Source organism: Chiroxiphia lanceolata, chromosome Z (assembly GCF_009829145.1).
Source record: "Chiroxiphia lanceolata isolate bChiLan1 chromosome Z, bChiLan1.pri, whole genome shotgun sequence".
Taxonomy (NCBI): Eukaryota; Metazoa; Chordata; class Aves; order Passeriformes; family Pipridae; genus Chiroxiphia; species Chiroxiphia lanceolata.
Window position 1 is genome coordinate 53,188,673 of NC_045671.1, and position 25,783 is coordinate 53,214,455.

Consider the following 25,783-nt stretch of genomic DNA (forward strand, 5'->3'; position numbering starts at 1 on the left):
GCCCTCTTGTCTTACTGAGAGCTGCCTGGGAGAAGAGACCGACGCCCACCTGGCCTCCTGTCAGGGAGTTGTAGAGAGTGATGAGGATTCCCTCGAGTCTCCTCTTCTCCGGGCTCCTCTTCTTTTGTCCTGTCTTGACTGGCCCAAGGGCTACTGCATGAACAATATCCTGTGTAATTTATTGAAAAGCTTGTTGTTCAGGACCCCACTTAAAATTGTTCCTTGTCACTTGATAGAGGAGGCTTACAATCTGACTCTAATCTGGAATATACATCCTCCAAAAACCCACAGTGGAAGTATGAAAGAGAAATTATAAACAGAAGGCTGTACTTATTAGTGTGATGCTTAAAGATGTTGTTTTATCTGTTGATCTAGAGGAGTATTTGGAAAGATTTGTGTTTTTAGGGAGACTAGAACTTTATAAATGTTGCTGAAAATGACAATTAATATATGATTAGTTACATACCTGAAGGCGCTGACTTCACGTAAGGGTCATCTTCTGTAATGTCTGAGAATTTAATTCTGCTTTCTTTTTCATGCCTGACAGTTGCAAAGTTAAGTACTATATTTTTTTAATTATTATTTGTTTTGAGTGTATGATTAGCTTTCACTTCCATAGTGCATAGATTTGGCACTGCAAGAAGGTAAAATCCAGTGCAACGAATACAGTAAGAGTTATATCAGGACTTTTTGGTGTTTTTTTACTCATGATGAGATACTAAAATTACTAACATAGTTTTTTGCATCAGAAAAAGAGGAACTGGGAACTGATGACAAGAAGGAGAAGAAAGGATGCAGAAAACATAATTGGATGAGGATTCTAGATATGACACACAGTGAACAACAATGGAGAAACACTAGAAAAAAAATGGAGCAAAACCAGCAAGAAATATTTAGCATAGTGGTTCTTAGTTAAGTATGGTACCTTAACTCTACCTGAAAAGGAAAATCTATCTAGATGCTAAATAAGCAATATAAATTAGGTAGAATAAAATAGTACTTATTTTCCTTTTTACTATTCGATTAAATGTGTAATATAACCCTGCAAAATAATGCAAAGAGATAATAAGTGCATCTGTTTGTTTGTTAAGGCCCAAGAGGAGATGTTCCTCAAGTACAGACCTAAATCTGAAAAGGGATGCTGGGGGAAAAAAATTCACAGTTACTGCCTACTTCATAACATATCTTTTCCATGGGGAAAAATTGTCTTTTATCATGTTAACAATTAATGGAATCATAATATCTATGGTACAACCTGCCAGAATGTGTTGGGCAACTTCATAGATATTTCTGATCAGTAGTAAATAATCAATAAAATAGGAACATACAGTACCTACTTTGAAAGGAGAACAGAAGTTGCATGTGTGTATGTGTCCCGTTAATTTTGCATCTTAACACCTATGTACCTTGTTACTGTACGTCTGTGTGCAGTCAGAATGTTTAGTAATCAGCTATTTGATATGATTGCTTATTATTGTCATATATATGTACTAATTCGGAAAAAAGTGGAAAAGCTTCCTAAAGTCTTGCAGTTCAAAACTGGTTCTGAGCCTTCTCTTGGAATATCTGTCTACTCCTCATCAGGCTGCATGTCTTGTTACTCCTTTAACTTCAGGCTTGAAAGAACATGCACACAGAAAAGGTTAAGGGGACATGAAAGAATCAACAGTTAATTCTGGTCTACTCTGAAAGATACTCTGTCCCCATCCTGTCCCCACCCCAGCAGGGTGACCTAGGTGAAATAATGACTTATTATGGTTAATCAGAATTCTTCTATAGGTAACTTTAAAAGTGTGGAATTTGATTGCTAAGAAAACTTTTTGTACATACGAAAATATGTATTTGAAACATATGTTATTTTTCATGAGAAAACCAAGTCCCTCAAAATATGATCCCTTTCAGCTCAGGGTATTCTATAATTCTATGATTCTATGACCCAGGGGAAAATACATGGTATACAAGTGAGAAAGTAGTCTCATCAGGGAACAGGATGATGAAGGAGTCTTGGTCTTCACCACCTTTTTAGCAAAACTTTAGGATAGAGTCAGGGAAGAGAAAGCTTATGTAACCCTGTGGAAACAGTGGGTAAAGAACCCTAGTAGCTTACACTTGCCCTTGAAATCAAGTTACTTGATTGCATGAGAGGTAAGTGGTTAGTGAAACTATGTAGATGTGATTTGTATGAGATCTTTTTGAAAGAGCTTTCCTACTGAGAGAGAGAGAGTTCCCTAAGTAAAGACTAGAGAAAGTAAAATTGTTGGAGACAGAAGGACTTTGGAAACTCCATGAATGAAAAAGAACAGCCAAGAAAGAGGTGCAGGAGGAAGGTGTGAGATGGAAAAGAACCTGAGAAGCAAGAGGGTTAGAGAAATTTGCTAAAGTTAACGGGAATTTTGGGCCGATTAAAAGAAAATTAATGAGTTTAGTGGAAGAGATACCATAACAGCTTTGTTTTTCAAAGTTGTTTGTTTCCTTTGGGACATCTTTCTCACTGTGGTGGTTGGAGGAGAAAGCAGGAGAAAAGAGAATTGGTTTTGTATCGGCTAAGGAATTGCAGGATTCAAAAACTGGATTTGATGTTCTCTGCCTTTATTTCAGGAAAGAGTGTAAGGAACTCAGACTAAGGAAGACCATAAAATAATTCAGAAAAACAATATTCCCTTTGTGTGCTGTATTCTCTCCCTGTTTTTCACTGTCTTCTTTTGTTGTAATCAGTTTTCCATGAAGTTTCTTTAGAAGTGTGACTTAAATTACTTTGTGTCAAAGTAATTGGTCTTCTCATGGAATCTTAGCAGGGATTTTTTAATTGTAAACACTGTGAAGTGATACAGGTTGCTAAATTTGTGTCTCCTTCAGCACTATTTTGAAACTTTAACTTTAAAAAAATATAATAATTTTGAATTTGATTCTCTTACACCTGTCATATCCTTCTAACTTAATTCATCAGTTATTTAATGCTCTTCTAAGAAGACTGAGTCACCTTCAAGGCAATTATATGCCATTTTTAAGACACTGGCATTTGAGAAAATTTAAGAGTTCCTTTTTTTTTTTTTTTTCCCCAGAAATATTGACTTGCAAGTTTTACAAAATGAGTCCTTATTTGCATTTTGCTGATAGTTTTTTACCTTTTGGGTTAACAAAATGTCAGAAACTGTTTTCATGAAGTGATGATGAAGTTAATTATAGCATGTTAAGGGATTAGAATGGACCTTAAAGATGGTCTTTCCTAAAAAGCTAAAACCTTCCATTCCAATGCTCCAGTCATAGGAGCCATCCCACCATGTCTCTGTGATGGCACCAATATCATACCCTTGCAGGCATGTGCATGTCTCTAGTTCCTCTTGTTTGTTCTCCCTACTACATACATTTGTGTACAGGCATCTGAGCTGGGCCTCGGATAAAGCTGATTTGCTGGCTGGAGTATCTGGAATGCCATTGCACTCTTCCAGGCATCCCTTACAGGTGTTGGCATCTGGCAAGATTGGGATGGATAGATGACTCCCTTGCTTAAGAAATCTGGTTTAAAGACCCCTTCACCAATCTGGCAAGTCCCTAACCAAAGATACTTTTTTCCTTCCATGTCAGATAGACTCCATCAGCCCCCAAGGAAACCAGGCTCGGTAAAACAAGTCCCATGGTCTGAGTAACCAAAGTCCTGACTACGGCACGTTGCTTTAACCATTTGTTGACCTGCCAGATTTATATGCCTGTTTCATAATAATATAATTTCATAATCTAAGAGCCCATAAAGTAAATGCTCATTACATCTATCACAATAGTTTCAGACACTCAGGCATAGCTAGGAATAAGCCTTTGAAATGTGAGGAGGTAAGTCAGGCCAAAGCAAATTCTTACAGTTGCGTTGTAAGCCACTACCAACATTAATAAAGCATATTGTTAATCCAAACAAGTTTAGGAAAGCAGGATAGTAGTATGACCTTTCAAACTGATTTTTCAATCCTTTTTTCCTGTTCCAATTTTTCAAAACTTGAAGTGAAAGACAACATCCATCTTTCCAAAGTACCTTGCTGTTGTACAACTTTTGATAAATATAGCTACTTGTTTCAGCTTTTGTGAAGTCACATGACATTCCTCTCTCTTACTGGAGGTGAAATGACTAGAAGGTTAAAATTCAAACCTCACCATAAAACTTCGTTAATCTTACAGATGGAACTATCTTGAGGTCTTTAGGAATAGTTAATGCAAAAAATTCCACTGAGGTATTGAGCCATAAAATAGGTATTTTCACACAATTCCTTTGTAGACACTAAATCTAATTGGTTTATCATTCTAGAGCAGTTCTTTTCACTGGAAATCTAAAGGAACTCTGAAGGTGAATGAAACTTAACAAATAACAGCATTTTTAAGACAGTTAAAGAATTTATTCCTTCACAACAAAGGGCCACAAAGCATACTTTTCTTTAAAACAATGTTTTATCATCATAATAATAATAATTAAAAATAATATTTCTGTGTTCTTTCAAGTTATCAAATAAGTGCTAAATATCCCCTTTGCCATTTTCTGAACACCCTGAGCCATTTATAATAGAAACAGAAAAGCTGCTTGGGGCACATGTATATGTACGCCATGCTTATTAACAATACTCCCCTTTGTGGTAAATCCAGTACAATGAAAGATTAGTTGACAAACACTCATGGTAAGTTTTTAATCAGAGGCTGATATATAAAATATTTTAGTTATATTTCATATAAACTGTGAATACAATATGGTTGTGAGGAATAGTCACCATCAGAAATCTTAAAACTTCACATCATAGATGCCCAATTTCCCTGGAAAGAGTGCTATAAGGATTATAAAGAGAAATGTGTTGGCTTCAGGGAACACAGATGCACCAGGTGACACCAGTGAAGAAAACCTAGGTAAAGTCAGCCAAGTTGCCTACTCTATCATGAAATGCTGAGTAACTATAATCACAAAGTAGTAAACTACTGTCACCCTATTCCAGTGGCATTCATAAGGCAGATACATTCATTTTGCTTATCACATTTCTGGTAGTGATTGACAAGGTTCTTAATAAGTGTGTGTGCATGGTTTGAAGCAAAGTTTCTATAACTTATTATGCACATAAATACATATTGGGAAAGGAATTATTGTCCACACAAATGCACAGAAACATAATCTCTCAACGAGACTATATCTGGAGTGATATTTAAAAGTCTAGAAAGGATTTATGCAAAGCTTTAGGAAAAAATGTTTTTAGAAACCATTCTGCTCTCACAATTACTATCAGCAAAAAATTTGGAGGTCAGCATGCTATCAAGTAACTAAATATACTTAACTAAATTGCTGTAATTTCATAGGAAAAACAACAGAGCAGGACCAATTTACTATCAGTAAGTTAGTAAAAACTTATCTAAATGAATAACTTTCATCATCATATTCAAGTTCATCTTCCTCATCATCCTCCAAAAGTCCGTATTTAAATTTGCGATAGATTGTGCCATCCTGGCTCATGTATACAATGTCATCTTCATCATCATCATCGTCCTCATTTTCTCTATCTCTGTATTCAATCACTTGATCCTCCTGGTAGCTGGGACTCTTGTGGTAGTTGCTCACGTGGGAAGGAAAGGTTTTGGAGTGATTTGTCAGTTTTTCATACCCACCTTTACTGACAGCCTGGGTTTTGGCTCTTGATCTTCTCCAGATGAATACAATGGCTCCAATGACAAGGAGAAGCAAAATGGAAGTGATAACAAAGAAAGTAGTTTTGCTTTTTCTCTTGGGTGGTACAGTGTTCTGTAACACACAGTCATCTACAACAGCAGTTAAAAAAAAATAAAAAAGATTATATGAGCTTGCATGCGTGTGTTTGTGTGTGTGTGTGGTATATCTGTCTTAAAAAGCCCAGTACAGTGTTTAGGACTGTTTACATTCTTAAAATCATTTAACTAGATAGCTTACTTTTCCAGTAGCACAACTGTATTTTTGTAGCTGTGATACTGTAAGGATGTCAACAAGGTTGTTGAGATACCTATTCTTCTTTATTTGATTCAAAATAATTAGAAAGAAGCAGAAAAGCTAGCAGGCACACAAATGAAATTATTCAGATTTCTACTCATTGAAGCAAGCACTTCTCAGTCACCCGGTTTATAAAATGCTTGGCCATTTGACATAATGGTTGTGAGTGAGAGATGTTGCCACCTCCAGCATCAGTTGCGATTGCTGTTATTTTTGTAAAGCCTTTCCCATTCTGGTGATGGAGCAGTAGAAACACACTGCCAACAGCTCAGCAGCATATTTTTGGTCTATTCTCCTTTTGATTTTTAAATGTCAGCCTAATCAGCCATAAAACCCTTCAGCACTATTACTGCTCTTCTACTGCATGGTCCTACCTTGTGTTTCACTGCAGTCACAGCACTCCGTGTTGCCTGCTGGATCAGAGTCATTGCAGCAGGGTAGGCAGCGGCTTTCCTCTAGGTAGAGCTGCATGCTAGCTGGACAGACTGTGCAGTTGAGAGGACCAGGTCCCTTGCACTCAGTGCATGAGCTGTCGCATTTCTCACACTTGGGTTCATCCTCCTTCAAACACAGAACACAAGCAATGCACCTTTCATTTTGGATTCTTGGAATCTGACCTGGTAGTTCTGTCTTGTCATTCACTATCTGGGTGATCATCTCTGGGCACCATGAGTGTCAATGGCAAATATAGTAGCAAATCTAAAATTTCCTGTTTCCTGAGTTCTCAGTGGTCTGCTTGTAGGGAGATGGGATAAATTGTTGTTGGAGATTAGAGATCTCATGTAGCTAGACAGGAAGGTAAAGTTTATTCACACTGTAAACTCTTTGGGCCAGAAAGTGTGGGGTTTTTTTACTAGTCCCACTCTAGCAGATCTATGGTAGTTCAGCAGTAATGATGGTAAAGTGACTTTCCAGAAGCTTTCTCAAGAGTATTATTAAAAGTAACTGACATGGAAGAAGTAACATGAAATATCCCAGGGAAAGAAAAAAAAAAAGACAGCTGAGAGAATGCATTTTCTTTCTAACCGGAGAATGAGCAGAAATAAGGAATATAAAGATGGCTGGAAATTTTCTATCAAAACAGATTTCTATTAGATTGTGTTGGTTCTTTTCTACAAAACCAGGTTAGATTCAAATACTCTTCTCAAATTCCAGATAGGCTGCTAGGACCCTCTGTGTACAAAGACCACCAAAGGTCACTGTGGTCACACATGCCTTGCAGAATGCTCTGAGGTCGGGTTTTTCAGGGTTTCCAGCATTCACAATTCCTGGCTGACTGGAGAAAAAACTGTATTTTTCTTCTGTGGGACCAAGGACCCCACTGTGAGGATTTGGAAACTCTAATAAACTTTCACCAAACTTGCTGTCAGACTTGCAAGGCTGCTTATCCTGGATTGAAGAACCTTTGCAAGATGGGAAGATCATAGCAGATCATAATTTCTTAGAGTCAAAGCTTTTGCAAAGACCTGCGGACCTCTGTGGTCCCCAGCTCTCAGACTGTTTTCTCACTGGTGTGAAGTAGCCCTGCTAAGGGGATATTCTAAGCCAGAGACTCCAGGGTATGCAACATCTCAGGCAAGCTGCTATGCTTTCACGATATACTCTTGAATAAACATTTTTGGAAGGTAGTTGGTATGGAAATCTGGAAGCTGGATTGCCCAGACTTGTGGCACAGACCCAAATCTAACTATGGTCCTATTCTTCTAACTATACAGCTCTGCTGACTTTAGCCTGTCCCTCCACTAGAGGTTTGTGCCAGCAAAGCTCTCAATCAGAAATGCAAAATGATTTCTTACAGAAAAGGCATCAGAAATACATGGGCAAATCTCAGTTATACTGAAATATATAGTGATATTAGCTCTTTGACTAATGTAGTTGATTTTGTTCACATGATATGATACCATCAAACAGTGTTCTGATATCATTGTTAACTACAGAGGATTACTCTAGTCGACAACCCCAGAAAGAGAAACAATGCTTCCTCTACCGAGACAATAAACAAGTAAACATACTTAAAGATAAGCACATTTAAAAACTCAGCAAAGAGCAATCTGTTCCTAGTATTGTGTAAGATTCACAGCAGAAAAAGCCTACAAAGGGGTACCTCTTGTCCCGGTGTCTCCTGGACTTTGTATTCACCTACAAAACAGTCCGAGTTGCACATTCCACCTAATAAACTGTAGCTCCATACGCAAGATGTGCAGCTGAATGCTCCTTTCCCTAGAAGGGCAAATGAAACAACAAGATTACAACAGGAAAATTGTCAGCTAACTTCCTTTAAAAGTCATACTGACCACTACCACTAAAACAAAAGGGTATTTGACAACAGTAAGAATCACTGGTGAGGAGTTCAGCATGAAGAGTTTGGTATTAGAAAGAGGTTGGTATTAGATAAAGTTTGGGCCTTGTCTTGGTTTTTTATGTGCCCACAAAATGTATTTATGTGTTTTTATATTCATGAAAAAGATGATTCTGGAATCAGTTGTACAGGGAAGCTCGGACACATTCAGGAAGATCAATTAGGTCAGTGCACTGAAGTAAAATTGTGGAGAACCTTAGCCAAAAGCTGTCCTTCACAAAATCCATACTTATTAGCCCTGCTAACTAACTGATTAATGCTACTTGCTTCAGAAATAGATTAATTAGGAAAACTAAGAAACTGAATATATAAGTGTGTCACTATATATATATATATATATGTATATATATATATTACCCTAAAGATATGCTCTATAGGTCTTTACTCTTCCCATTGCAGATGGTACAGATGTGTAGTTGGAATTAGGTTCCTTGGCTACTTTTACATAGCAGCACACAGTAGGATGGCTCAGAGAGTAAGGTATATTTCACTTATTATTCAGTATTTATGTGAGAAATGAGGTCCAGCTCTGCAACTAACAGAGCCCATTTTTTGAAGCTCGTGGGTATCTTTGAGAGAGGCTTGGCTGATGGAAAATTCATTACCGTTGTCCATTTGTTTCCCTTCATTGACTTGGCAACAGAACTCAATTCCAGCCTTTCCTGTTAAGTGGCTGTCTTTACATTTGTGCTCTGTGCTTGAGGAAGCCCTGCGGACCCCTTGGCAGGAATTCATATCCTTATTTTCATCTCAGTTGTTCAGTACTGTAAAAGTAAGGTGGCAGCAGGGAACAGTCAGTGCAGCAAGTCACCCCAGGGCCAGGGAGAGGTCTGCATCACCCACTGTAGCTACTTAGGTAATTGCCAGGTTTGTAGCACTGTACGTGTAATGTATCTTTGTGAAGTGTTTCCAAATCTTGGAGGAGAGATTACAGGTGTTTTAGTGATGCCTTTTTTGCTCAAAGCGGAGTGTAAGCTTTTACCTTCACAAGTTAGACAGGAAGGGTGGCATCTTTCACAGACATTGTTGTCCTTGTTTTCGTAGTAGTACTGAGGACAAGAGTTAACACATTCATTCTTTGAGTGCAACAGGTAGAAATATGTATCACATAAAAGACAATCTGTGGGTTGAGGTCCCGTACACTCCTTACAACTCTTGTGGCATCTCTCACATAATCCAGTGGAATTTTGTGCAAAATACCTGAAACAGATCAGATAGTCATAGCTTTGCATAAAGCTCAGCAGTGACAGGAAAACCAAAACATATTTAATTCTTAGCTTTTTACTGTCATTACATCAATGTATAAAAATTATTTTAATGTGAACACAGTAATTACTTGCAATCTCAGTGAAAATAGAATTAATTTCCTTTTAATTTTCCTTGGCTATTGGAGTTCAGCTATAAAGCAAGACTTAGTAAACTGAAGGTGTACAAAGCAATACTTTCTAAAATCTAGAGTGAATTCAGTCACAAAGTATATAAATAGGCAGGGCTCAAAAAAGCTCAACTCTGCTTTGACTCTATTCACCTAAGTTATGCTCTCAGGTAAAAAGAATTGATACACTGGGGTTTTGCTAAAATGTGGTCATTGTAGATCTCCGGTTTAATGGGATGATAATTTAACAACCAGTGCAATCGTACTCTACTTTTAAACTAAATGGATCTGAAACAGAAATCATAGGTCCACTTTCTAAATTTGAATTTCTGAGATATAGTCACAAGAGCACACTGAATTCACGTTTTGAACTTAAATGGATTCATTAAAGAAGTTTCTGTCTAGAATTATGAGTGCTCAGTTGAGAGGTGTTTTAATGGTTGTTTTTATTATCACCCATTATAAACATTCACTAAATGCAAAAAAAAGTAACTTCATCGAAACTTCAGGGGAAGCTGCAAAGGTTCTTCAGGAAAGTTACACTGCTTCCTGTGCTCAAGCTGATGGACAGATAGGTTCATATACTTATTCTGGTTCACACGGTTCTGTATAGGTATAGCCTCAGATCACCTTTGGAGTATAAGAATGGTCACACCATATCAAAATGGTCCCAACTTGGGCACCAACTGAGAGTTTTCTACTGTGAGGGGAGGTTTTCTACCACCTCTGTAGTGGGACAACATAAGAAATTTTCACCTGAAACAAAACACAGTTCTACTGAAGTAGAATACTGCTGAGTGATCTAATTTCTCAAAGCTCTCTCTGTGGTACAGCTCTTAGCAAAAGATCTTGGACCTTACCCTGAGGGACACTGGTTTACGCATCCTTTTCCTTGTCTGTACCAACCCGGTTTGCAGGAAAGGCACTGTGAGCTGTATCTTCCAGTGCAAGTGACACAGGCACTGTGACATGCAGAACATTGCCCCTCATCACTATCAGCATAATATCCATCTGGACATGTTTCAACACAGGTTGTATCTGCACAGACAACAATGCAGAATAATGCATCATATTCAGTATCTGCTGCTATAAAACAACTCATACAGTTGTGCTAGAGCAAACTCTGTAACAGGAGATGCTGATATACATGTACCAGAACAAGAAAAGCAAATGTTGGGATATAGAAATTATTTTTTGATTCTTCTAAGGCTTGTTAATTTATTAATCCTCATTTTGGTGTCTTATGCATATTAGCAGGCTCTGCAGAACAAATAAGTTTTTTACTTTAGGGAATATAAATGTATAAACATAATAATAAACAGAAGACATGATCTCTTTCAGAGTTATCAAAAGAAATCTTATCCCAGTGATGTTGAGGTTTAGAGATGTAAAAGAAATGATAGTTTACAACAGAGAAACTACAGATAGCTGAGCCAAGTGATTTAAAGAAAATTGAGGAGGGGAACTGAGTAGCCAGTCAGGCAACACCCAGTTACTGTATAACTAGGTGAATTGTCTTGAAGAAATTCACAAGGAGGTAATTTAGAACTCTGGGGGGCTCCAGACAGGAAAGACCACCAAGACCGTTGATGAAGACCCTCAGAGATCTTATAAGGCTAATCATATATGATAATAAATGTTGGGAAGCATCATGAATATGTAACAGGAATGCAGGGAACAAAAAATGAATAATCATGTAAGGCTGACATGTAGTGAAGATATGCGCATTTTGGCAAAATGACGACCAATGTACCTGGCACCAACTAAAGAATACCTGATTTCTAACTCACAAATTGAGTCTTAGAGATTTCTTTTAAGTGCCACTTTTAGGCAACACTAGTAATGAGGAAACTTTCTATCTGCATTGCCATTTTCCTTACGTTTTGCTCTAAGCATCAATCTCATTGCATTCTGTGTATATGACAAATCGGATGGTATATCTGAGATTTAATGACGTTTGTTTACTGGTCTTTACCCTTGTCTGTGGCTGCTACTTTATATGGGATTAAATGTCTGTAATGCTGCCAAGTGTACCAGGTAGATCCCACTTTTTTTTCAGTGAAATTTCAGTCTTTAAAATAGGAATCCTGAATGAGAAGTTAAGACTAGTCTAACAAGCTGCAAGTGCATCAAGCTAAGAGGGGAGTAATTACTCATGAGTTGCTTGTACTTATTACATAGCTTGTCTTGATAGTTTTGCTGCTTAGGTTATAACTGGGCAAAGGAAGATACTTCTATTTATTTCTAGGTTTTGCAGGGGGGAGTGTTGTGGGGTTTTTTCTTTTTTGCATTTCTTTCTCAACTCCAGGATGTTTCTTTACGTGCTTCCATTAACTTTACCAATTGTAATGGTGCAAAGTAGCTGGGTGTGTTGATAAAAAAGACAGGTCTGATGCAAGGCCTCAGAAATTTAAGAATGCAAAATCTGCATCGGAATTAGACTCAAAAAGCTGAGGTCCAGTTTCAATCCACATTCTCTTTAGATTTTTCCGCATGAAAGATAATTTAATAATTTTTTTCTCCCAGTTGTTTTCTAAATTTTTTGTTTACTTTTAGAAGAATATGCAAAGAAGCAATTTTTAAGTTCTAGGATTTATGTTTTTTACAAATTAGTTTCTGAGACAGTATAGTCTTTTGCTCCAAATCAGAAAAATAGCTTTACACCTCAGCCACCCACTAGATACTGACCTAGGGATCCATATATCACTTCTTAACAGTTCTGTTTATATATTTCTTTACTCATCAGACCTCTGCATGGATTAAACAAGTCAACATGAAAATGTGAGCCCTTTGTGGATACAGTTACAAAAAAACCCAACTCCCACAAAAAAACAACTCCCCAAACAAAAAACCAAATAAAACCAAACAAAAAAAAAGATGCTAAGGATAGCCTTCTTTTTTTTTTTTTTTTAAGGTCAGGAGAAAACAGGAACAGTATATACCAAGGAAATTAAACATATGAGTTTTGTTTAGCCATGGAGTTTGTTGCTACTTAAAAGTCTGTCTTTGGCCTCAGTGGCAAGCCCAGTCTCATAAAGAGTTTCCAGGTAGCCTCACAGAAGAAATTATCTCTGCGCAATTTACCTACTTGTCAGGTCAACTTTACAGTATTTATTGGTTGATGCAGCCCTAGATATTGCATAGATGTGACAGAGACTTGCCTACTTCATGCTTTGGGTGTAGAATGAAATCTAGAGGCAGGAGCGAGATACTTACCGAGAAGATAGCGGTTATTTGCACAGCTAAGACACTGGTGTTCAGTGGGTCCTGAGCAGTGGAAGCATTTCTTGTGACAAGACTTGCAAGTCTGAGTTTCCTCAGCATAGAACTCAGTGGGAGAGCAGTACTCAGATACCACACAGTGCCCATTACGGTTCAATATCTGGCCATTTCTGCAAGTAAGGCAGGTATCGGAAGAAGAACAAGTCTGGCATGTCCTGTTGCATGCTGAAATGGACAAACAATAGGAACGTCACCACTTCTTGCTGCATCTCAGAGTATTATTACAGCTTAATTTTGAAAGAAGCAGTTGTCATCTCAGGATGAAAGGCTGAGAGAAATTATTGTCAATCTTGTGCAGACAGTTCCTTACATTTTTTTCTGAACCAGCACCGGTTGCAACATATGGTCTCTGGCAATTCTCAGCATTTTACCATAGCGGTTGCCCATAATATTAAACATATGTAGCTCTGCTACTTCCCTCTCTGCTTTCTTCAAATTTTGCTGTTCTGAGACAAGCCTTGTTATTTTTCTGCATTAGCTACCTCCTTTCATTCCAGGACACTGGTATCGACCTTAGCTGGCACACACACTTTTTGAGCGTGGCCTTTAAACAGACCCATTTTTATCTCAGTACTGTTTAGGGGAAAACAACAGCTGCCAACCTTGACAGTCTCCAGTGGCTTCTTCATAGTAACTCCCTTCAGGGCATTCTTCAAAACACATGCCATTGTAGAGGACAAACAAGCTGAAGGTGCATGCTGTGCAGTCGTTGGAATCTGGCCCATTGCAATCCTTGCAGTCGGCATGGCAGGGAAAGCAGTGCTTGTCTTCAGCATAGAAGTGTGAAGGGCATTCCTGCACACACTTCCCCTCGTGCAGGAAGAACTGGTCCATACACTCTACAGGGGAGACCAGAAAACGGGTAAGCAAAGGGGCAGCTAATTCTCACCCTCTAAGTGATGGAGTGAATAAATCCTAGGAAACCATAAATTCTGCATTATCTGTCATAACAGAAGGCGACAGAACAGCTTGAGACTTTCCTTTTCAACTCCTTCCTCTTCAAAACACTCATATTGGCCTAATCCTCACATGATATCTTCTGTGCTACATCAAGAGACTGTGAATCAAATTCACTGGTTCAGGTTTGCTGATATTAACTAAACCATTTACCACTGAATATAGAGAGCCTTTTCCTGGCATACTGTATCTGCATTATGAACTTCCTGCAAAATCAGGAATGTCCGCATCTGAAGTTTTGTTTAGCTTATTATTAAAATATGAGTTTGTCTAGAGTATTTTGACCTGAATGTTTGTCTTTGAGCTGTGAATCAGTTGCTACTTTTGTTACCAGTACTTGGTTTAATATGTTTGTTTTCCAGAATGGCTAACTTAACTCTGCTGGAAATTTTTGAGGGGGCATTCAGTCTCAGGATATCCCAGGCTTTCCTAATATGTTTCATTACAGAAATTTCTTTCTCCAACAGTCATTTGCAAAAATCGTTAGGGGATGTGAAGTTCAACCAAAGAAGGAAAGAAATGTTCTCTATTTCACATTGGTATAAATGCATATGTAAGTGTTTAGATATGTATACACTAGGTCAGAAATAGAATGAAATGAGTGGGAATCTCTGAGGAACAATGGAAACAGGTAAAGCAACATGAACTCTTTACAGATTAACCGTTTGACTGAGTCTCATCATAAAGCACCAGTTGTTTTGCCTCTGTCTTAGAGAATAGAAATGATATGCATATCACTTCTTTTTTTTTATTTTTGCACATTACAGAACTTCAATTCCGATCTATGTTTCTGTCAGTCTGTCTCCAGATAGATCTAGGTGGATTTTAGCCAAGTCAAGACCAATTCTTTGTAATACCTTTGCATATTTCATTGTGAATGCATTCCTGACACATTTCAGGGCAGTGTTTGCAGATTCCTTCAGAGGCAAAATGCTTCTCTGAACAGGTAGGTTTACATTTCCAGTGCTCCAAAAGCAAAGGGCTTTTACAGGACAGGCATTTGGTTGCATTTCCTGTGCATGTCTTACAGGATCCACTGCATTCCTTGCAAGTCTCAGAATCATTAAAATATCCCCTATTGAAGGGAAAAAAAAAACAAAAACAAAAAACACAAAGCAGACTTCTGGTCAATGTAGAGTTATCAAACAGTCCAGGCTATAAGAACTCTCAAGGAGACTTTCCCAGCATACACATTTCTCTGGATCTTACAGGTTTCTCATACAATTTGTTACCTGTCCTCCACTTAAATCCCCTGTGTCTATGAAAAGAAAATGTGCATGATTAGTGCAGATGCAGGGCATCTGACCTTCCTTTTTTCTTGTACATATTCTCTAAGGGACATTGAACTTTCTTACTTGCTCATTTCTTTATTTCCTCCTTTACATAAGATAGATCTTTGGGAAAAGAAAGGTGCAATTTCTAGTCTTGTGCAGCTGACTTGCAATGGTGATACCAGAGAAAGACAGAGAAATACAATCTCAGTGGCCCTAGAGGGGCAAAAGAAAAGAGAAAACTCTGGTAGTGTGAAGGCAGGCTAGAGGTGAGGAAGAGGGGTTATGTTTCATTGATATCTGTGGTGTGAGAGCAAATGTAGACAGCCACAGTTACTGTCATAAAGACAATACAGAAAAAATTGCACTTGTATTTCAGGAGAAGATGTGTAGAAAGAGAGGCTGTCTAAACTCTCAAAACCAATGTTACAAGATTAAAGGAAAAGCAAGCTGACATTTTCAGCTGACTGCTAATCCATATCTGTAGAGCCATTGGTGAAAACTAGGGAAGAAGATGAGATAGAAATTAGTTCCAGAATATGTACTTTACATTAACAAGCTTGTTTTTCCCTGTAGAAGGGTGCTTCTCCTTTCCTTCTTGGAGGTGATCTTTCCAAGGAAAGGCTAGGGAGATGCATTAGGAGTAAGGTTAGAGAAAAGATAAGGAAGAGCTGTGCCTGCCATCTATTTTCATCCTTTTTTTTTCTTCTAACCTTTGTCAAGACTCTGCACCTATTTCTCACAGTCCTGTCATCTCTTGTTTCTGTGTTGAGTATTCAGCCTGGTCTTTGAAAATTCCTCTGTTAAAAATTAACAGTGTAGTAAGCCAATCCTCTTTATCCCTTACAGCATGTCCCAAAACTCAAAAAAACCAAACTGAACCAACCCCCTAAAAAAATTTCTCATATAATCCTCTGCTCCAGGGGAGAGTAGTTATGTCTCAAGAACTTTGCCTCAGAGTCTCAAACCAGAGTTTAAAACAGGAGAACTTTGCTGAATCATGAGAAGCCATTATTTACAGTCTAGAATTTGGGAAAAAGGGGGATAATAATGCCTGAAAAGATTAGTGCTATACAAAAAGATTTAATTGTGTTATACTCACTGCGTAGGATGACTGGGGCGTTGGTACTCACAATGTGCATATTAATGCCAAAACGTTATCTTTGCTTGTATGCCAGAGTTTCTGATATTAAAAATTGTTTCTGGACTACAGTCGGCTTTAGTGCCATTACTTTGTATTTACTCTGACATTTCATGGACAAAACGTGTTCCACTGGCATTCACTATTTAATTTGACAAAATTACCAGGAATATAATAGCAAAGAATTTGCACTGACTGCAAGAAAAGTAGGTGCTGCACATTTTTGTGAAGAAAAAGGTTAACTAAGCAAGATTTTCATGCTGGGTAGCACAGGTTTTATGTGTATGCTGATTATGAAGAATGCTGATTAAAAAAGCAGAGAAAAGGCAGAACCTACTCTACTCATGCGCCTGAGTATCCATCTAATGTCAGTTGCAGTCAAATGGGAATCTCTCTTTTTGAATTTCATTTATTACAGGAAAAAATAAAGAATATGAGTCAAAGCCTTAAGCACTGTATTTCCATATCGGACTCTGATAGGTTAACTTTCTGATTCATACCGCTTCTCTGCACTGCTTTGAGGAAGGAACAAATCTGAAGAATGACTAGAGGCTTATTTGTAGTCACCATAAAGAACCATCTTGAAGCACCACAGTCCTATTGAAGTCAATGGGAGCTGTTCCATCTGTCATAGGATTTCATATCTTAGCTTCACTTTTGGTTTTTCTCTAACCAAGTGAAAATGCTGTTTATTCAGGCAGACTGTAAATTATTTTTACAGTGTGGCAGTTTCTGGTACCTTAGGTTACATTAAGGTCTTCCTTGAAAGGTTTATAATGGATCTGAACTTCAAAGAGAAGGAGCACAGTGAAAAAAATAAGGACCAGTGATCCAGCAGGCGTTACTTACTCAGGGCACTCCAGTAAACATCTGCCTTTGTGGAGGAAGAGAAGCTGGTCCTGTTCAGCCTGACACTTCTGACAATGCCATTGGTCAGAACATACCTCACAACCATCCCTGCACATCTCACACTTTCCACTTGCAATGTTGCCAAAAGTTTTTTGAGGGCACAGAGAAACACAGGTATCATGGATAAGAAATTTTCCTGGAAAAAGAGCAACCCAGGTGGGTAAATGCATCAATTAGAAATATATTTAAAAGATTCCTGCCTTGGATGGCTATAAAAGAAGCTTTATACTTCTCAGAATTCAACATGGATGCTTAAAAGCATGAATAAAACATTCTTTAAGCAATTTCCCAAAGTATTTTGCTCAGACTTCACTGAAATTAATGGTTAGAAGGAATCATCAGGATTATCAAGTACATCTTCCTGAATAAATCCCTGTTTGATAATTCCTGCATCATATCTACAACTTTTGATTGAAAGGAAAGGAACACCATTTACCTGACAATTTTTTAACCCATATTGCCAAAGGCATGTGCTGATACCTGACTCCAGGTGCTGATTGTCTGATTCCCTGCCTATCCTTTCAGCTGTTAAGGAACTTTCTAGTGACTATTGATAGAAACATTCCCTGGTAGGGTGTAGCATACCAAATATTATGGTCTTTTGAAAAACTTACCCAAGGAAGCTGAAGTCTTACCTTCTGGACATGTGGTACACATATCAGCAGATTTCTCACAGGTCCTACATGAAGGGTCACAGGACAGCAATTTCCTTTTTGTATCTGGGATGAAAGGGGAAAAAGTTTATTTTTTACCATCATCTGTTTTTGTTAATTTCCCCTCCTTTAGGAGGGACATTTCCTATGACTTCTCCTAAGCTGTTCTGAAAATGTACCTCTGAATTTTTGGAATTCACAGGGTTGAAGAACTTGATGATTGTGTTAGACTGCTCTCTCTAAATGGTAAGTTAAGAATTGTATTTAAGGAAAATATAAATGATTCACTAGGCCCCTGTTCTGGCCTGCTTATCCCAAATTACAACAATAATAATTATGTTATTAATTTTAATAATGAGCCCAATAATATTAGTTTCAATGTAGTGCTCCACACCCAAATACAGATATGTAATCCTAATAGTTTGCAAACAGGAAGATCTAAAAAGTATATAAATTCAGTTTGGTAAGGACATTTTGAACTAACTTGTTGCAAAAGACCACTGCCTTGTAACTAAGGAAGAAAACTATGAGTAGAATAGACTGAGTTGGAAGGAACCCGACAGGATCATCAAAGTCCAACTTGTGACCCCAAGAATCACACCATATGTTGTCCAAATGTTTCTTGAACTCAGACAAGCTCGGTGCTGTGACTACTTCCCTAGGGAGCCTGTTCCACTTCTCAGCCATCCTCTAGGTCCCCTGACTCAGCTTCATGCCATTTCCTCGAGTCCTGTCATGAGAGTGAAGAGATGAGTACCTGCCCCTCTGCTTTCCCTCATGAGGATGTTGAAGACCACAAGGAGGTCTCCTATTAGTCTCTTCTTCTCCAGGCTGAACAAACCAGGTAACCTCAGCTGCTCCTTATCAGGCTTCCCCTCCAGACCCCTCACCATCCTCGTTGCCCTCCTTTGGATGCTCTCTAAGAGCTTAATATCTTTTTTATATTGTGGTGCCCAAAACTGTGTACAATATTCAAGGTGAGGCCACAGCAGTGCAGAGCAGAGCAGGACAATTGCCTCCTTTGATCAGCTGGCAATGCTGTGCCTGACGCCCCCTAGCACAGGGTTAGGCCTCCTGGCTACCACGTCACACTGTTCACCCATATTCAACTTGCCATTAGCCAGGATCCCCAGGTCTCTTTCTGTAGCACTGTTCTCCAGCTTCTTGTTTCTCAGTCCATCATACAATCAGGGTTGCCCCATCCCAGGTGCAAATCCAGCACTTGCCCTAATTGTTGAGGTTTGGAAATACTATCTGTTAAATAGTTCTTCCCCAAAGATACTACCTGCTATTTCCCTCCAAAAGCAAGAGCCCAGTGTGTGTCAAATGGAGTTTTATGCCTGTGGAAAACCAAGACTTTGATTATGAGTCTTTGATGATTATGGTTTGCATAACCATCAGCTCTAAATGACAAGGGGATTTGAGGATCATACTTAATACAAAAAAAATGTGCTATGCAATGTGGCAGGTCCCAATATGCAGCTCTGTATTTTGGACAGATATCTGATGAAAAAATAATTATTAGTCTTTTGATTTTTCTGAAAATAAAAAATAAAGTTTAAAATAGAAGTTGGGTGCAGACTGAGCTATGCACCTCAGTTAGCACACCCAGCTCATCCTGCCAATTATATATATATGTTTTCTATAGGTTGATAGACTGATTGACAGTAACAATTAGCCACATGCAGCGTGTCACGTTATTTTTTCGTTGCACCTATTATGGCAGGGTAGTTAGAATACTGATATTTTGAATGAAAGTTATGAAAGCAAATGCTTCAAGTAAAAAGACAATGGAGGAGAACAGAAAATTTATATAAAGCCCTTTCACACAAGGGGAAATGGTGGGCATTTTATTAAAGCATATGAAAAGTGTATATGTGCATGTCATAGGTTTACTTGTTCTAAAAAACCAAGTGGGGAATTTTTCTTTCCCCTGCATCGCTGTAAAAGACAGATGTTGAACCAGGGAGGCAGAAGGGGTTTGCCTAGGGTAATTGACACACACAAAAGAACTAACTAGCAGGCCTGCATTCCAGACTGATGTCCCTCCTGAAACTGTGGGGAGGGGTGATGAGGTTTTTTTTTTCCTTCTCTCCTCGGAAACAGGGGCGCTTCACTTTTGCCTTAACCCAGGTAAGATGTGTGTTTGAGGGGTCGGAGGTTCACTCTGGTTTTGGCCTGGTCATCTGGCTGTTTTCTCGCCCCAGTTTGCCTCCATTTTTCCTGCACCCTGTTCTGCCCCCAGCCCAGACCTGCTCGGATTTCATCAGAGAGGCTTGACCCACCTGCAGAGGAACCCTCTGGGGAGGAGGTCGCCCTCTCCCTCCTCCACTCCCGTGTTGGCAGTGGCACGTGTTTATCGAGGAAAAGGGGAAATTCCCAGCCACAGCCAGCTGCAGACAGTGTGAGTTTTGTGGGAAGAGCCTTTTTTCCCCTTTTTCCCTTCCCCTTCTTGCTGTGCAGGGGGAAGATCTCCATTTTCGGCTTCTCCCACGCTCCGGGGCCTCACGTGGCAACTGCCAGAACCCAACAGCGCCCCCTGCTGACCAACACCGAGCAACTGCAGGCTCTGCTCCTCCAGAGATTCAACAGCACCCCCCGCTGATCATGATTAGAATTGCACCAAAGGACGGGAAGTATTGAACTCTTTCCTTTTTGAAGGGGACTTTTTTGGGTACGGGATTATTGTTTAGTTTCTTTTGTGTTCTTTTGTTGTTCTGCCAATACACGTATATCCTTTAATAAAGTGCTGTTATTTTTTCTTTCTCCGTACTACCTCAATTTCGGATTTACAATTGCTTAGAGAGAGGAGTTGGATCTACCTCATAACTAATCCTCCTTAGCAAAACACGTCAGTCTTATTAAACTGAGACAGTGCATAACATGGTAAAGGCCAGAAGAAGGAATAATAATAAAAATCTTGATGATTATTCTTTCTTATAACTCTACTGCTAAATGAACTGAGCCATAGCTATTTCAGTGAAAAAAGTAGATCCACATTTAATGTGACTGGGTGACAGTTCGTAACAGTATTCCATAACCATGTCTGACCCTAACACCAGCTCAGAACATTTCAAAAACATCCTGTAGTGAAAAAACCTCTTAGTATGGGGGTCCATGGGCAGCACAGCAGACCAAAACCTGGTTATTTAATTGTAGATCACTCAGCAAGGACATTTTGGCCCCTCATTTGGGCCCCTCAGTTCAGGAAGGATATTGAGGTGCTGGAGCAGGTCTAGAGAAGAGCAACAAGGCTGGTGAAGGGACTTAAGCACAAGTCCTATGAGGAGAGGCTGAGGGAGCTGGGATTGTTCAGCTTAGAGAAGAGGATGCTCAAGGGAGATCCTGTCACTCTCTACAACTCCCTGAAAGGAAGGTGTAGCCAGGTGGGCGTTGGTCTCCCAGTCAACCAGCAGTAGGACAAGAGGGCACGGTCTTAAACTGTGCCAGGGGAGGTTTAGGTTAGATATTGGGAAGAAATTCTTTACAGAAAGGGTAATCAGACATTGGAATGGGCTGCCCAGGAAGGTGGTGGATTCTCCATCCCTGGAGGTTTTTAAGATGAGACTGGATGTGGCACTTAATGCCATGGTCTAGTAACCACAGGGGTGTTGGATCAAGGGTTGGACTTGATGATCTTGGAGGTCTTTTCCAACCTGGTTGATTCTATAAATCTATGATTCTATGAGTCTATAGTTCTATGATTCTTTACCAGGACTACTTGTTGTCAGAGACTGAAACAGTTAATTACTTACACATTCTCAGATCATCAAAAGACTTTTGCAAACTGAAAAGAAGCAGTTGCTAACCCAGTAAAGCTCACCTCTCCCTGAACACTGCCAAAGGACCTTCACATCAAGTAAGTGGGTGCCATTGTCCAACTATCCTGGGTGCGGATGCATACCTGAAGCTACTGGATTTCCAAATAAGGGAAGAGGCTCTTATCATGCCGATGTCCTCCCTTTACATGATAACTCCGCACATCTAGCCTGGACTATGCATCTCAAATGTTGGACCATGATGGACCATGGTTGGTGCTGACACAATAGGCAGCTGCACCTGCCTTAGAAGATGTCAGAGACTCAGTCACATGTCCCGTGACACTATCCATTGTAAGACTTCCCACCTGAGCTAGAAATATATAATAACTCATAACACCTTTGAGTTTTGTGGAAGGCTTGCCCCAGCCCCAACAGTGCAAGGCCACCACTTCAATCAACCAATGTGGAAGCTGTACCTACCAAGTTTTATCACTGGATCCAGTGGGCAGTGACTATATATATTTTTCCACCTTTATCCTTTCTTTCCCTTTCTCTCCCTTATGCATTTCCTCAAGTGTTATCTTTATGCTTTATTAGTACACTATCACTATGCTTTAATATTGCTATATAGCTATAGATGCTTTAATATTGCTATGCTTTAATAGTGCTATATTGCTATAGATGCTGTAATACTGCTGTACTGCTAACACCCAAAACAACAACATACCTGTTTACCTTTGAAACAAAATTGTTCTAAAATAAACCCTTCATGTAAGTGTTTACATATTTTTCAGCACTGTTTCACTCTAATCTGCCTCAAGGGATTTATTAATAAGAATTTGGGTTACCCTCTCCTTCTGGGGTGGGTCGCAACACTTGTGCATACTACTTCTACAGCGAAAGCCTATGGTGTTATTCTTGCTGGCAACTAGCACAGTATAAAGCCACTCCAGATTTATCAGGAGATTAGCAGAGTTTTCCTTGTCACTACCATTCTGGCTACAGCATCTCTGAACTCCCTGAACAAGGACCCAGTGTTTGCAGGGCCCAGGCATAGGTCATAGGATCCACAGGATAACGCAGGTAACAGATAAAAGCTGCATGTTGCCAGGGTGAATGTGAGTTGTGACAGTCCAGATTGCAGACTGGGTTTGCCAAGTCTGAGGTCAAAGGACAAAGTATTAGACCCTGGTATGCTCCACAAAAGATCACATAGCTTTAGCATTGGTTTTAGTAGCCAGAAGCATTGGTGACATAGCGAGTCAGAAATCTAGCAAGGACTGAGAGAGGTGGGACTATGACAGTATTTCAGTGAGTGCTGATTGAAGACAATTTTCAACTTCAAAGGAACAGAAGAGGTAGAAAGTGCCTGAAACTGAATTTTGAGGTGTGTAGCCTCAAGCACTGTAAGCACCTGACATTAAACCCCTGTGTTTGAATACACAAACTGTGTACTTGCTCTGTGTCAGCTTTGTGGCTCCATATTGACCAGCTGAAACAGAGGGGTATAGTATCAGGTAATCTGAGCGTGCAAAATTAAAACCTATGGAAAAGCTCTTTGGAAAGACAAGACTAAGTGAGGAAGGGACTGGCTTATGGAATAAGAACAAATGGAAATTATGTATAAGCATTAGGACCACAAGAAGTGGAGAGATTTACTATTAAGTAATCTCTGAATTTGCAGCACAAGCGTAGGCATTGATGAAGGACTGGAGAGGCAAGGAAACCTTGGTGCATGTTGTGAGTTCAGTGCTACCCAAAGCAGAAATAAAATGCCCCATTTTCTGGTATCAACAGTATAACCGAGCTCTGGGGCTCTTTGCCATGACATTCCTTCTGTTGGGGAGGCTGTTGTCAGATTTTTTGAACATTTAGGGTGAAAGGAGATTTCTTGAAAACTCTGATTAGGCTCTGTACTTTGCACTCTCTATGTATAAGTTATAAATTCACTTGCAGATTAATAGTTGTGTAGCATGTATGTTCAGTGTAGTATGTATGTTCGGTGTAGTATGTAGTATGCTCAGTGATAAGCTAGAGTTACAAAATAAATTTAAAATACTGTCTTTATTTGCCTGTACATTTCATCCTTCTTGAGGAGAAAAAGTATTATTTTTTCTTTTCCTAGCTCTTTTAAGCATGTAGATATGAGTGTCTTGTAGAGCTTTTTGCAACAGCAGGTCCTGTGAATTTAGATCCTTTCTGACTCCTGCTGACATAATTTCTATGGGGTTTTTCCCCTGCTGAAGACCTGCTTTCTATACTTCAGGTTACAACATGCTGTTCTAAGAGGATTCTAGTCTATTTTAGTGCTCTTGAGTGCAGAGGGCAGTTTGAGTCTTTTTTTAAGCCATATAGCGCACAAGCGTCTTGAGTTTTCTTATCTAAATAATCCTCAAAGAGATCATTGCTTACTTTTTTGAGATGCACAAATTCACTGTCAAAAGATTTTTTTGAGAGACTACTTCTTAACTTCATGTTTTTCCTGTCTCTTCATTATTCAACAAAACTTTAAAAAGGGTCCATTTTGATTGTGCCTGTAAGAATATAAGGAATACTCCAGAAAATTTGGATATTTGGTGTTACTAGGTTTTCTATTATCCTCAGTTTATTTGTGCAGAGCTTCTCTCTTTTGCTGTTCTTGAATGAAGGTAAATAGCAGGAAGGTGAGGTTAAGCAGAGAATTTGTTAGCTATCGCTGAAGAGTATTTAAAGGAGATCATTGTTTCAAAATGTTTCAAGACTTACAATTAAAAATAAAGATATTTTTCAGTAAAGTAGTTTTTATTTCTGTTTAACATTTGCCCTTTGCAGTGTGTGCTATTTTCTGTAATATATACTAGTTGCCACCAGAGGGGAATGCGAACAAGCAATGGGATTCTGATAGTTGGCAAGGTAAACAACCTTTATCTTCCAGTCAAATATAAGTATTTAAATTCCTCAACTTTAGTATCGACAGAAGAAATCTGTCAAAAAGATTATCTATTTTTTTTAAATTCTGGATAGGTTAAATGTGACTGGAAATAGGCTTTTGTTTATGAGAAACTCAAATGCAGCACACATTTAAAATAATGTGAAGTTTCTCAATGTAATTTTCTTGCACAGCAAAAAGTTCTCCAAATGGGAAAATGTGATGCAACAATTTTTTTTACATAAACCTGAGCACACTACTTCAGATAATGTAACCAGATCTTCCAAAGAATAGCCATACAAAACTGAAAAATGGTCATGCAATGTGTATTGCCTTGGACTTTGGACTGATAACAAATGAAAAGCTTGAAAATTACTGGTTTTATCTGTTGGGTTTTATTTTGCTTTCCCCTAGAGGACTTGGGGATCCAGCAAGCTTTCCTTTAAAATTTCACTCTGTAGCTCTTACAGTGGCCAATGAAACTTGTAAATGTAGGAGCCATATGCATATGATGCTGTTGTCATGATTATAGAGAAACAGGGGTGGAGTTTTTCAGCACTGTTTATTCCACATCACCCACGTCACCATTGACAGAGTGGGGGAGCTTTTTGTTCGTCAGGGAACTCAGAGGTGAAGGAAATGGAACACTTTTTTTTCTTGCCTGGGTTGAGGAAAGGACCAGACTGGTCCCTTTAAAAGGTGGAAGCTGAAGCTTTCTCTTCCCTGGCTCTGGAGAGAGGTGGCCACCACTTGGAACCACAACGCCGCCGCCACCAGTCCCTTACCCATCGCTTTTCAAGCCACAGCTCTGCTGTGGTGCTGAAAAGATGGCTCCACTGTGGGGAGGTTGCTGTGGGAGAATGGAGCAGCAGGGGTAACTTCCAGCCCAGAGGAGCTGAGCAGAACAAAAAACTAGGGGAGCACAGTGGGAGTCAGCCCGCTGCTGCCAGGAGAGACCCTTTGCTTGCACTGCCACCACTGCTGCCGCCACTGCTTTTTACCACTGCTGCTGCCACCACCACTGGTTACCACAGCAGGGAGAGTCAGAGAGAGACAGAGAGACTGACCGCTCACCACTGTGCTGCATCCCACCCTCATTTGCTGCTGCCACACCATGGAGATAAGAGAACACCAACACTGCTGTTACAACTGGGACCTGAGCTTTGCAGAGTGACACAGAGTGA

General features: G+C 39.3%; 1 protein-coding gene across 4 annotated transcripts in view; it reads right to left on the reverse strand.

The window, feature by feature from the left end:
• Window positions 1–4,371: 4,371 nt before the first annotated feature.
• The window catches only part of PCSK5 (proprotein convertase subtilisin/kexin type 5), a 250,123-nt gene continuing 228,711 nt past the window's right edge, over window positions 4,372–25,783 (reverse strand). For 3 of the 4 annotated variants that reach the window (XM_032675833.1, XM_032675835.1, XM_032675834.1), the window contains 10 exons: window positions 17,913–17,996; window positions 17,218–17,413; window positions 14,814–15,031; window positions 13,602–13,838; window positions 12,934–13,164; window positions 10,578–10,755; window positions 9,325–9,542; window positions 8,088–8,203; window positions 6,358–6,544; window positions 4,372–5,778 (listed from right to left, as the gene is read on the reverse strand). In XM_032675833.1, the coding sequence (XP_032531724.1) occupies window positions 5,372–5,778; window positions 6,358–6,544; window positions 8,088–8,203; window positions 9,325–9,542; window positions 10,578–10,755; window positions 12,934–13,164; window positions 13,602–13,838; window positions 14,814–15,031; window positions 17,218–17,413; window positions 17,913–17,996 (2,072 nt within the window). In that variant the 3' untranslated portion in view covers window positions 4,372–5,371. Of the gene's footprint in view, window positions 5,779–6,357; window positions 6,545–8,087; window positions 8,204–9,324; window positions 9,543–10,577; window positions 10,756–12,933; window positions 13,165–13,601; window positions 13,839–14,813; window positions 15,032–17,217; window positions 17,414–17,912; window positions 17,997–25,783 lie in introns of those variants that run through there. The other variant, XM_032675836.1, reaches the window with a different exon arrangement.